The following is a 12,472-nucleotide window of genomic DNA, read 5'->3' as shown; positions in this document are numbered from 1 at the left end:
CATTGATTGTAGGGCGAGAAATTAACGATTTAGTGAGGCACCTTGCTTAGTATGGTGAAAATAGGAACTTTACCCTATCCTGTTGCAAGACTACAAGTAAGAATGCTTGTATGCTTGTAGTATTCATATCCTCTTTGAAGTAGAACTGGAATGATTCCAACTTTCCCAGAAAACTTATACGGAGCAAAACATTCAATCACCCATTTGATCGATTCGGTTGTCACAATTCTACGAGCAAATACCCAAGAATCAGAACTACCTGAGAGCAGTCGTCGGTGACGGCTCCATACAGTCTGGAAAGTGTGTGTCAAAAAGACAATTGAGTACTGCGTCTTCGTCAGATGAGTATTCACCATTAGCAGTTCTGATCGGACTGCCATAAAAGTATTTCGTTTTCGAAAGTAACTTATTCAATCTACTAGTCTCGTAGAGACTTGAGACATTTGTGCAGAGGCTTTCCCAAACACTTTGGTCAGAGGATCGAAGGGCATTTCGGTATGCTGTGTGAGCCAACTTAAAAGCCTCCAACCCGTCCCTGCGTTTGCGATACCAAGTTTTTCTACATAACTTTTTGAGTCGAACAAGTTTGGTATTCCACCAAAGGGTTCCTATAGACGCATGCATAATTCGATGTGAACAAGCCTCGTGGTATACCGCTACTACGAGTGAGTTTGTTTTATCCCCGATCTCATTCAAGTCACTTGGCGATTCAATCGTCGGAAAGTACCTCAGAAACCAAATTGCCATGCTCTCTTCGTAGAGGTCCCAGTTCGTGGATTTGGAATTATGAAACGATATCGACCGAGATGTTCAAATGATCAAATACTATATACTTATGACCTGATAACGACGGTCCGAGCTCGTTGGCGACGAGCCAGTTTGCCAACTCATGCGTAATACCGTCAGAGCAGAAAGTTACATCTAACATCTCTTCCCTGCCAGATCGTGCAAATGTTTGACGATTTCCTACATTAAGTATATGCAGATTTGTAGGAGTATTAATGCAACATTAGAAGAAATGTCTAGTCAATATTATGCTTAACCCTTGTGAAGGCAAGCTAAAATCCTAACATTAAAAAGCAAGCCGGGCCTCTAAGGCCCGTCTAAATTCAAGCTCCTTTTTGCCGTTCTCATATAGAAAGGTTATGCAATCGGTCAAAATTTCGACTTTTTAACCGAGACCCGCAGGGCCAAATCTCTTATACCATTCGACTCAGTTCGTCGTGATCGTAAAATGTCTGTATGTGTGTGTGTATGTATGTATATATGGATGTATGTATGTGGCAAACAATCTCACCGATTTTTCTCTGAGGTGGCTGGACCGATTTGTACAAATTTAGTCTCAAATGAAAGGTGCAGCCTTCCCATCGGTCGCTATTGATTTTTTTATTAATCCGACTTTCGGTTCTGGAGTTACGTGTTAAAGAGTACAATCACACAGCAAATTTCCATAGAAACTGATGCCACCATGCTGTCCAAATGATGCAATATATATTAAAATATGTGCAACATTACTTGGCTTTGCATGTCTAGATCATTAATGACCCACCGAAGGTACTTCGACCACATTGGCCAGCTATGGTGGTTCTTGATGCCCCGGGGGAACTTACCAAGTTCCTAAGATAATGTCATATCTATTTCTCAGCGAATTCTTTACCGATTTTTACAAACTTGGTTTCAAATGAAAGGTACAGCATTCCCATTGGCTTCTGTTGAATTTCTAATTGATCCGACTTCCGGTTCCGGAATTACAGGATGATGAGTACGAACATGTAGCAAATCCCGATTTCAGCGTATACGGCGATGGATGTAAAAAGGTCAAATTTTTTTTCCAAACGGCGAGTACTCGGAAGATCACGTCGACTGTCGATTGGTTCTGAGCTCTATTTTGTTTGAACACGACCAATAAATGTTTCTGGGTTGCTATTAATTTCTTCTGATGCATAACCGGAGTACATATTCATATTTTTCTGTATCAGATTCATCGTCGGAAGCAATATCATTCACATCTTCTTCCTCGCTTTGCAAATCAGTTTCGGAATCGTCTGCTGTTGAATTTGCTCGAATTTCTGCCATTATTTCAGATTCTTTGAGACGATTGAAAACATGGGGCATATCGTCTTATAGCCATTTCAATTTTTTGTTGCTTTTAGATCCTACAATTTGAATAATTACGACAACTATAACACAAAGAATAGACCACAAAAATAGACAATAACGACAGAGTTAGGTTATGTTGTATCCAAATAATTGTCTAGTAGACCACAGTGGGTGAAATAAAAGTATTTACCCAAAAAAATATGACACACGTCATTATCGTATGCTATTTTTATATTTCTTATAAAAGAAATGTATAGAATTCACTCAAATTTTCAAGATTTTTTTCTTATAAGGAAAGGTAAAAAGATAAAATCAATCAAAACATGAAAAAAAAATCCTGCTAATATGAAGATGAACTCATCAAAATGTTTTTTTTTTTAGATAAATATTATTGTATAAAACCCGTGGTATTCCTAGTAACTATTGCATACACACCGGGCCTGCTAGGCCCGGCTTGCTTTTTTGTGCATGTAAAAAATTCAAACATAGCTGCGCATCACTCTATAGATGAAAATTTCACAATTCTTTATTTTTGTTATAGATTTCAAAGCTACCTATCAAAATTTCCATGCCCAAGCGTATACCACATACACATTTTTTGTAACTAAAAAATTGTAACGTGCCGGGCCTCTGAGACCCGGTTGCCTTTTTGAGGGTTAATGCTTGTGGTTACTTTCCTAGTAACAATTTAATTTTTATGATAGGTGATAGCCACTTATAAAACTTAGATTGCACTTGTAGCGTGCTATAAAACTTCAATTGTTACTTGGATTAGGTGCTGCGCCTTACTCAAACTGAGTATAGGGCAGGTTATCCGCGACACAATATTGGATGGTCTACTTCCGAACTAAAGAAAGCCATTTAATATAACCAATATATTGGGTAATCCAACTAAGCAATCCTCGGCCGTCACCAATATCGTCATGGTCCATATGAACGTTATCTTTAAGCAACCTTGAACAGGTAAATATGTGCGAAATTCCTAAATGGTAAAGATTTTGGACAAGACAATTTTTTGTGCATAAGGACCCTACACCTAACATATAGTTTGGTTTTTTAGTGTTTCGGATTCTCTTCGTCAGTAACTAACCAAGTAACCAATTTAATGCTGGTTAGATAAGTCCACAAAAAAGCAAAAAAAATGTTGTCTGGTCCAAAATCTTTCCCATTTGGGAATTTTGCATAGTACCAGACGTTTGGTTCTTATATCAAAAAACAGTTTCGGTTCACTTTCCTCGTCAGCAAACAGAACCTCTGTGTTTACAATCGAGGCATCACTCGGTATAAACCAGTTGTTTAGCGTTCACGTAAAACGTGTGACGCTTTGGATTTTAGTGTCTAACTAGCGTCAATTTGGTGCTAGTTTGGACATTACGTTGGTGTTAGTTACCGACGAGGAGAATCCATAACACTAAAAAGCCATACTTTAGGTAAATATGATTTATCGCTGCGAGCTTTTTTTGTTTCAAAGAAGTATCTTGTCTACGTATCCGCCCGGGAAGTAAAGATTGATGGTGTAGCATCCGACATAGTACTTTATTGTGAAGAACCGCTGATGTATAGAATTGGCTCCTTCAAGAACCCTTTGCTTCAGTCAGTGAAAATTCTGGATTGCAAACTATTGCGTTCAGCAAATATCGAGGAGTATGAGAAAACGACTTATTTTCTAGCAGCCTCATTTCAGTCCGTTCGCTGGATCTGCTCTTCGAAACTTTGTTCTTTTGAACTAGGTTCGTCTATCTGTTCGCCTTTTTGTGCCGCGGAGCCAACTTCTATAGTTTCAAACAATTGGCCATACAGCTACCCATTGTAGAAACAAGGCTAGATGTGGGAAATACGGAGAGAATCATAAAAATGATTTTTGCAGTGGGAATGCTGGAAAGTCTTCCTTCTGTTGGAAGACTCCGCATGATCTCAGGACATATTCCGCGTACAAATCACGCGGGGAAAACTGAAGCATTCTTCTAAGGAAATCTCCAAGAAGACTAATTTCTACGCTTCCTAGTTCCGTCTTCGTGAGTCTGACAATTTCATTGAAGGAATATCTTCTAATGTACCTATAAAGTTTTGATAGAAGAAAGTAATTTCCTCTTCTAAGCTTCGTTGCAAAGGCTCAAGGGTTTCCCTTAATGTACCTCCAAATACAATAACTCGAGGAAGTGCTGCCGGAGCACAAATCCCCGACTACATACGGGGAACGTGCCATTTAAACCAATATATTCTGATTCCTGAAGTGCTGTTTACAAAATCGTAAGTGACTCCTAGTCTCGGAAATCTTAGAAACTGACAGAAATTTCCACATGGAACATCAAAAAACCCCAAATGTCCCTTTATTTTAGCCAGAAATTCAACCTAGTGCTGGACGGATGCAATTCTCTGATATCGTGGACTGCATATTAAAAACATTCACAGTGAGAACACTTGAAGCAGTTTTCTACTAAATGACTCTCCTTGAGACATCGTGTCCTTCGATGGCTAATTCATCGAGCGTAGTCACAGATTTGGTCACTGTTTGCAGGAGTATCGTCGCCTTCGCTACAATTACAGCGTACCCATTGATTAAAAGAGCTACCCGTCCCCTATATACGAAACCCTTGAATCAAAGCAAGAATTTCCGCCAGTGGAAGAGTACAAGGTTTTAGCTGGCTTGATTCTCGACCCAGCGATGAAACGTCAGACGAAATAAGAATCTGGCGCGAGCACCCGTTGACGGTTTTCCACTCCATGGTGGGACAGGGAGTGATCAGAATTGTACGCAAAAATACTACAAGAACTTTTTGAATATTTCCGAATATATTTCCGAATATACACACCGTTAGAGACGCAAATGAAAACTTTGATGAAAGCTGAAAAACACGCATATTGGCACCGGTTCGTAGACGGATTAACGAGAGAACCCATATTTCGTCTGGTTACTAGGCGCTACGTTGCGTGTTCGTTCAACCTTTGATCGGAATACATGGAATCAAGAATCCTTTTTCGACATTTTATGTACACATTCAAACTATAGACGTTTGACGATGAAAAGATAATACTGTATATAAACGTAATGATTGTTCTTTAAACACACAAAATAGTCTGGCAGCAAACATCAACAAACCTTGGTTCAAGATGATCATTGAGTGCCGTGACTTTATTCGGTTGATATTTTGTGTCATGTCCAATCATTATACGTTGGATGTGCATCCTCGGCGTGTTGGGGTCGTATAGAGTGACAACGATCTCGCGTTTGCCTAAAAGTTACAAGTTTGATATCCTCTTTTTCCTTTCATCAAATCCCATTAAAACTAGACTTTTTCCAAGTTCTGAGTAACTTTTACTCATATCCAATTAAAAGTGGATTTTTCCAAATTTTGGGTAACTTCTTCTCACATCCAATTTAAAGATGACTTTTCCAAATTTTGGATAACTTCTACTCATACCCAATTAAAAGTGGGCTTTTCCAAATTTTGGGTAACTTCTACTCATGTCCAATTAAAAGTGGACTTTTACATATTTTGAGTAATTTTTACTCATATTGAATTAAAAGTGAACTTTTCTAAATTTTGAGTAATTTTTAGTCATATCCAATTAAATGTGGACTTTTTCAAATTTTGAATAATTTTTACTCATATCCAATTAAGTGGACTTTTCTAAATTGTGGGTAACTTCTACTCACATCTAATTAAAAGTGGACTTTTCCAAATTTTGAGTAACTTCTATTCAAATCCAATTAAAAGTGGACTTTTTCCAAATTTAGAGTAACTTCTACTCACATCCAGTTAAAAGTGTACTTTTCTAAATTTTTAGTCATATTCAATAAAAAGTGGACTTTTGCAAATTTTGAATAATTTTTACTCATATCCAATTAAGTGGACTTTTCTAAATTTTGGGTAACTTCTACTCACATCAAATTAAAAGTGGACTTTTTCAAATTTTGGGTAACTTTTACTCATATTCAATTAAAAGTTGACTTTTCTAAATGTTGGGTAACTTCTACTCACATCCAATTAAAAGTGGACTTTTCCCAATTTAGGGTAACTTCTACTTATATCCCATCAAAAGCGGATTTTCTTCAAATTTTGAAAAAATTTTACTCATAACCAATTAAGTGGATTTTCCCAAATTTTGAGTAACTTCCACTCACATCCAATTAAAGATGGAATTTTCCAAATTTTGAGTAATTTATACTCAAATCCAAATAAAACAGAACTTTTCCAAATTTGAGTAATTTCTACTCACATCCAATTAAAAGTGGACTTTTCTAAACTTTGAGTAATTTTTACTCATACCCAATTAAAAATGGACTTTTTCAAATTTTGAGTAACTTCTACTCAAGTCCAATTAAAAGTTGACTTTCCCAAATTTTGGGTAACTTCTACTCATATCCAATTAAAAGTGAACTTTTACATATTTTGAGTAATTTTTACTCATATTCAATTAAAAGTGGACTTTTCTAAATTTTGAGTAGTTTTTACTCATATCCAATTAAAAGTGGATTTTCAAATTTTGAATATTTTTTACTCATATCCAATTAAGTGGACTTTTCTAAATTTTTGGTAACTTCTACTAACAACCAATTAAAAGTGAACTTTTCCAAATTTTGGGTAACTTCTACTCATATCCAATTAAAAGTGAACTTTTTCAAATTTTGAATAATCTTTACTCATATCCAATTAAGTGGACTTTTCCAATTCGAGTAATTTCTACTCACATCCAATTAAAAGTGAAATTTTTCAAATTTTGGGTAACTGCTACTCATATCCAATTAAAAGTTGACTTTTCTAAATTTTGAGTAATTTTTACTCATACCCAATTCAAAATGAATTTTTCCAAATTTTTAGTAGCTTCTACTCCATCCAATTAAAAGTGGATTTTTTTCAAATTTTGAATAACTTCTACTCAAATCCAATTCAATGAACTTTTCCACATTTTGAGTAACTTCTACTCAAATCCAATCAAAACTAGACTTTTCAAAATTTTGAATAACTTCTACTCACATACAATTAAAAGCGGACTTTTCCAAATCTATGGTACTTCTACTCATATCCAATTTAAAGTGGACTTTTCTAAATTTTGAGTACTGGCGGCTCCATGGGAAAGCGCGGCGGGAACACGGAACCTCCTCCTGTCTTTTCCTATTAAACCCGAAAGTGTTCAGCCCTTTCGTGAGTTCTTGCTTTAAATCGTTATGAAGTGTTTAATTTAGTACTTTATGACATATTGAATCCATATCATTTTTGAAAAATCAACTATGAGGACTACTCAGTTGCTTCCTTTAGGAACGTATTAAATAATTTTTTTGTATGATTTGCCTTATATTTCGCCATTCAACACGCATGTTAGGAAACGCGAAAATTCGAAGTTCCATTTTCCAAACCGTACATCAAATACATTTTACCAAGAAGGCATGCTCCTCTACCATCCAGCTGGAGCCGCCGGTGTCAGCCCTCTCTTTACTTTCCCTGATACGATCTCTGCTGCTGTGATGTAGGAATCAATGCCTTAATATGTTTTGTGTATCGATCCGAATTCCTTATTTTAAAATTTAGATGTGTCAAAATGTATTCCCCTTAGTATTAATATTAAAGTTATTTCAATTTTTAATTATTACCTCTATTATTACCAATTATTATTATATTTTTGTTTTTTTTTTCATTGAAAAATGTCCTAACGAAATACTATAACTTTGATGTAATAAAATCATTGCTTTATGCCTTTACATAAATTTAAACTTTCTTGAAATTTTTCTCGTGAAAAGGTATGTAACCCCTTAATTTAGCTACTTTCTTTAATCCATTCATCCTTGACTACATGGTTATAAAATTCTCGAATAGTCATGCTAATTTGAAGTCTATACTATACTATTTGTGTAGTGGATAAGCAACAAAGCGGTAGTGATTGATTGCTTGCTTTATTGATAACAGAAACAGAACAATTTTTTTTCTTCTGCTTTCGGTGAATTGAGACGGTAGATTTAAGCATATGAAAGCCTGCCAATAAAAGTATATTTTTGAACATGGTGCTTTCTAGTTTTTTAAGAATATATACCGGTATTTTACCGTATACAGGGTGTTTGGTTCATGGTTCAGAACCTTTCGAGGGATGATATAAAATCATTTTTTGAGGAAGAAATCGTTCTACATATATCCTCAAATCTCAACCGTTACAGAATTATTGAACTTTTTTCTGTAAACAACTTTTTTGTCTTAAAATACCTCTAACTCAAAAAGTGTCGATACGGTAGTCCAATCATTGTATTCCGAATATACCGTTAAGTGTCATGTTCTTTTTAAGGTCCAGTACAAAGTTCGAAATAATCCGAGTCGTACAAAGTTCGAAATTAAATGAATTTCAACCAAATAGTACAAAAATAAAATCTTTTCGTTAACCTTCCGGCAGTCGCGCTAGTGCACTGAGTGCACGCTGCTCTGAAAATCGTTTTGGGGCACCAGCGGCTGCTTGTTCAGTGGGCCATAAGCACGACTTCCGGAGGGTTAAGTACAACGGTAATTATAAATATTCGAAATCTCACGTTACTTTTCTCCCAAAAATTCTGCTTAATTTACCTACTTTCTATAAGTAAAATGTCCTTGACTACTTGGTTATGGTTATGGTGATACGCAAAACTGTTGATGACAATTATTACGCATTCCATTGATTGTAGGCCAAGAAATTAATAAATTATTGAGGCACCCTGCTTAGTATGGTGAAAATAGGCACTTTACCCTATAATGACAAATTAAAAATCTGTCAAGCTTTGAATAGTTTTCTAAAATTTGTTCATTTATACTTTACTGACTTTATCAAATTATGATATCAACTAATACTAATTTTACCTTTCTTTCTTTTCTCTATTCCAGAATCCAGTGAAAGCATAGGCTTTAGTGAATCGGAACCCAACAAACAACAGCGACAACCGTCAGCTGGCACGACACGTGCGAGTAACGTTTTGCTCGGTGGAACACTACTTACCGCCAACCACCGTTCGCCTATTGTTCAAGTTCGAACAAGTGTCGCTAGCACGGTGGCTAATCCTCGGACATCCCCCGTAGTGGACAGGGTCGAGAGCCGAGTTCGGCTTTAATGTGGGAAATGTTGGATCCGGACCTAGAGTGTGGAAACGAATGCGGCGGTCCAGGACCACCTCCGGAATTCCGTATTCCGCCACCGCCGCGACCCCCATTCCTGGCGGAACTGAACAACTGCAACGAGGACGGACCGGTAGCGGCAATGCTCGGACCGAGCAGCCCCTTCGCCGATGGGGACATGTGCGAAGCGATACCGGTAAGTGAACACGAACTGGCCCGCGCGGCCATTGAAAAATGTTTACCTATCCAATTATTTTGATATCAACCCCCCAACGTCAGTGTGCCTGAAAATGCAATTAAAACTTTGGCGGAAAAACTAACTTTTCAATTATTACCGACGAACAATTTCAGCAGTGCGCTTTGCCTCTAATGAATACCGACGTACGCTGTGATAGACACAGTAACTAAATAGCTGTCACTCTAAACAGTTTACTGAATACCTTCCACAAAAGGATCAGTGCAGAAAGCGTTGTAGCACACTGACGATGAGTAAATTCGTTTAAACGTTCAACTTTTACTTGTTTGCATCCGGAACTGAAAAAAAAACACCGCGATAATAGAGTTGAAACTATGCTTATTTAACACCCTCTTCTACCCCAACAAAAAAGAGCGGAAAAGCTGTAAAATTTTACTCTCGCCTTTTTATTTTTCGCTGCAAACGTCCAGAAAAACTGCACCGCCGCACTCATAACGACTATCACATGTAACATCCAAACTCGGTGAGGCGGTGTGTCGACTGTAGAACAGAGCAACTTCGTACGTACGGTTCCACCCAGTTCCGGTAAGGCAGTTGTCCAAAAAACACCCTTCTGTTCTGGGGTACCTATACTGCTGGCTAGGGTTCGTCGCGGTGCGGATGTGGGCGGTAAACGGATAGTCCGCACCGCAACCGCAACAAAATAATAAAACCGCACCGCTTACCGCAACCGCACTGCATTTACCGCACCGCACCGCGCGGTAATGCGGTAAATGCGGTAAAATTCTGTATTTTTGAAAAGTGTGTTGAAAAATTATTAATTTTTTTTGAATAACCAAATATAATAAAATATTACTCTTATTTACACGTACATTAACTTTGACGGGCTCCTCAGAATGTAACATTTATTAAAAATTAAAAAAGTTGACACTTTGCAAGTTTTATTAATAAAATTCCGTACATTTTGAGATAAATACTTTCGAAACAAGGTAAATCTTAGCATAGCACTGAAGTCATATGAAATGTAGCTGTACTTAGGGTTGTGGTACCGGTAATACCAGTACCGAAAATCCCGGGAATACCGACCCATTTTTGGTACCGTAATACCGGTACTGAAGAAAAGCCAGTACCGGTATTTTCGGTACCATACAATTTTTTATGAAAAATATGTGGATTCTCTAGGTGGACATGTTTCAAAATATCGGTCTGCAAGATGACTTTTAATTATATTAATTACCTTCTATAAGTAAAACATTACTAGCTCCCGTTGTACTGAACGGAATGTTTAAATTCTTTATATTGTTATTATTAAATTTTAACGATCTTGTACTAAATTTCATAATCTTCAAATCTAGCGTAAGAGACGTAAAAATTTGCTATGATTTTTTTTATTAGCGACATTTTGATTGGTTTCCATTTTTTACTGGGTGGCACGTAATAAGACTATAGTCTAAATCATGTCTTTGGTTTGCTCTTAAACCTTTATTTATAAAATAAAGAACAGCGATTTAGCAGCTAACAATTTTAGACTTGGTGAGCTACTCCAAATGGGGCGATTTGTGATTATTAGTGATAGGAAAATTCAGCAAAACTCCATAGTTTACAGGAAAGCAAAGAGCCTTGGTATGCAGGTCGAAACCAATTTACAGCAAATCAAGAGAGGAAAAGCGAGCAACCTGCTCGGATTTACTGCCATTCTCGCTTTGATTTACTGTTATTAATAGTGTTTCTTACTTTTACCATCTGTTAAAGTCGATAAAAGTCGCACCGCTTAGCAGTTATTGATTTCGAAATAAAAGAAGGTGCCGCATACGAAAAATATTTTCTGCTGAAATGAGGCATGCCATTCCGAATCAATTAAAAACAATAAACATGTTTTTTGATCAGCACAAATCAATCATCTGAGAATAAGGTCATCAGTTTCAGCATTCAATTTCATTTTGAAGCTCTTTTCGAATTTAAAAAAAGGGCTTCAGTACCGTAGTACCGGTTATCGACAAAAAGGTTCGGTACTGAGAACCCTACATGTACTTCATCATTATACATACAAAAACGTTCTTCAGCAGCAATCAATAGGAAAACTTTTAAGTTCTCCAAATTAATCAAAAGTTCTCCAATTTAATCAAAATTGAGTTGAGAAAATGTCATCGTAAACGATTCATAATTCCACGATTGTCAAGTGGAAACGGGAGAAATGATGCATTTTTAAATTGGATTTGGCAGTGCAATTCAATTGTTTTTCAATGATTGTATTGTGCATTTTATATATTTGAAAAGGTTCGCATGTAAATTTTCAAAAGTGTTCAAAATATGTCGTAAAAATGCTGATGCCAAATTATATTGGACACAGCTTATAGATTTTATTTAATAGTAACAGGTTGTTTTATCATATTAGAATAAACAAAATGTAAAAAATCAAGTAGCGATAGGTCGAATACAGATTATATTCGGATTTATTTTTCAATCATTGTCAAGTCCATGGAAATTAGAGCAATCAAATGTTTATTATGTTTCCCTATTTCCGTTCTTAAATGGTAAAAGTCAAAGTTTTAATTCACTTTTTAATGCAGACTGCAGACTTATCAATTATTTTTTTAAGTGCGGTTGCGGTAATACCGCGCGGTAAATGCTCATTTCCCGCACCGCATCCGCAAGAAAAAGTGTCTTACCGCACCGCAGTTTTTGCGGTGCGGGTGCGGTAAATACCGCGCGGTTGCGGTAAATACCGCAACCGCGACGAACCCTACTGCTGGCGAACTATCGAGCATTTATGTTTGTGTTGTGCCATCATAAAGTTGCCCCCGGGGGGAGCACCAACATGGTTGCTACGGTTTTAAGGTATCAAGAAGCGTCATGCTTGAACAGGCTCTGCCATCGAGTATGGCGCTTTTCTAGTAGAATGGGCATACTATGTACCTACTATTAAAGCTTGGCCGGGTTCCCATCCTTGTGAGGTTCACATTTGCTTCCGATTCGTTCAACGATTATGAACTGTCATGTTACGGTCTTTCTCGAAACTTAAAATCTAGCATCAATGTTATCACTCCATAGTCAACGCGAAAGACCCTCTAACTATCTATTTCCAAACAAATGGTCTGGCCCGTTA

The 12,472-nt window shown here is 36.9% G+C and overlaps 1 protein-coding gene across 1 annotated transcript in view; it reads left to right on the top strand.

The window, feature by feature from the left end:
* LOC131684428 (uncharacterized protein DDB_G0283357) overlaps positions 1-12,472 on the top strand; it is a 452,063-nt gene that overhangs the window by 145,935 nt on the left and 293,656 nt on the right. The window contains exon 2 of the mRNA XM_058967286.1: positions 8,943-9,366. Coding sequence (XP_058823269.1) covers positions 9,166-9,366 — 201 coding nt within the window. The 5' untranslated portion in view covers positions 8,943-9,165. The remainder of the gene's footprint in view (positions 1-8,942; positions 9,367-12,472) is intronic.

Source organism: Topomyia yanbarensis, chromosome 2, assembly GCF_030247195.1.
Source record: "Topomyia yanbarensis strain Yona2022 chromosome 2, ASM3024719v1, whole genome shotgun sequence".
NCBI classification, from domain to species: domain Eukaryota; kingdom Metazoa; phylum Arthropoda; class Insecta; order Diptera; family Culicidae; genus Topomyia; species Topomyia yanbarensis.
This window is presented reverse-complemented; position numbering and strand designations above follow the sequence as displayed.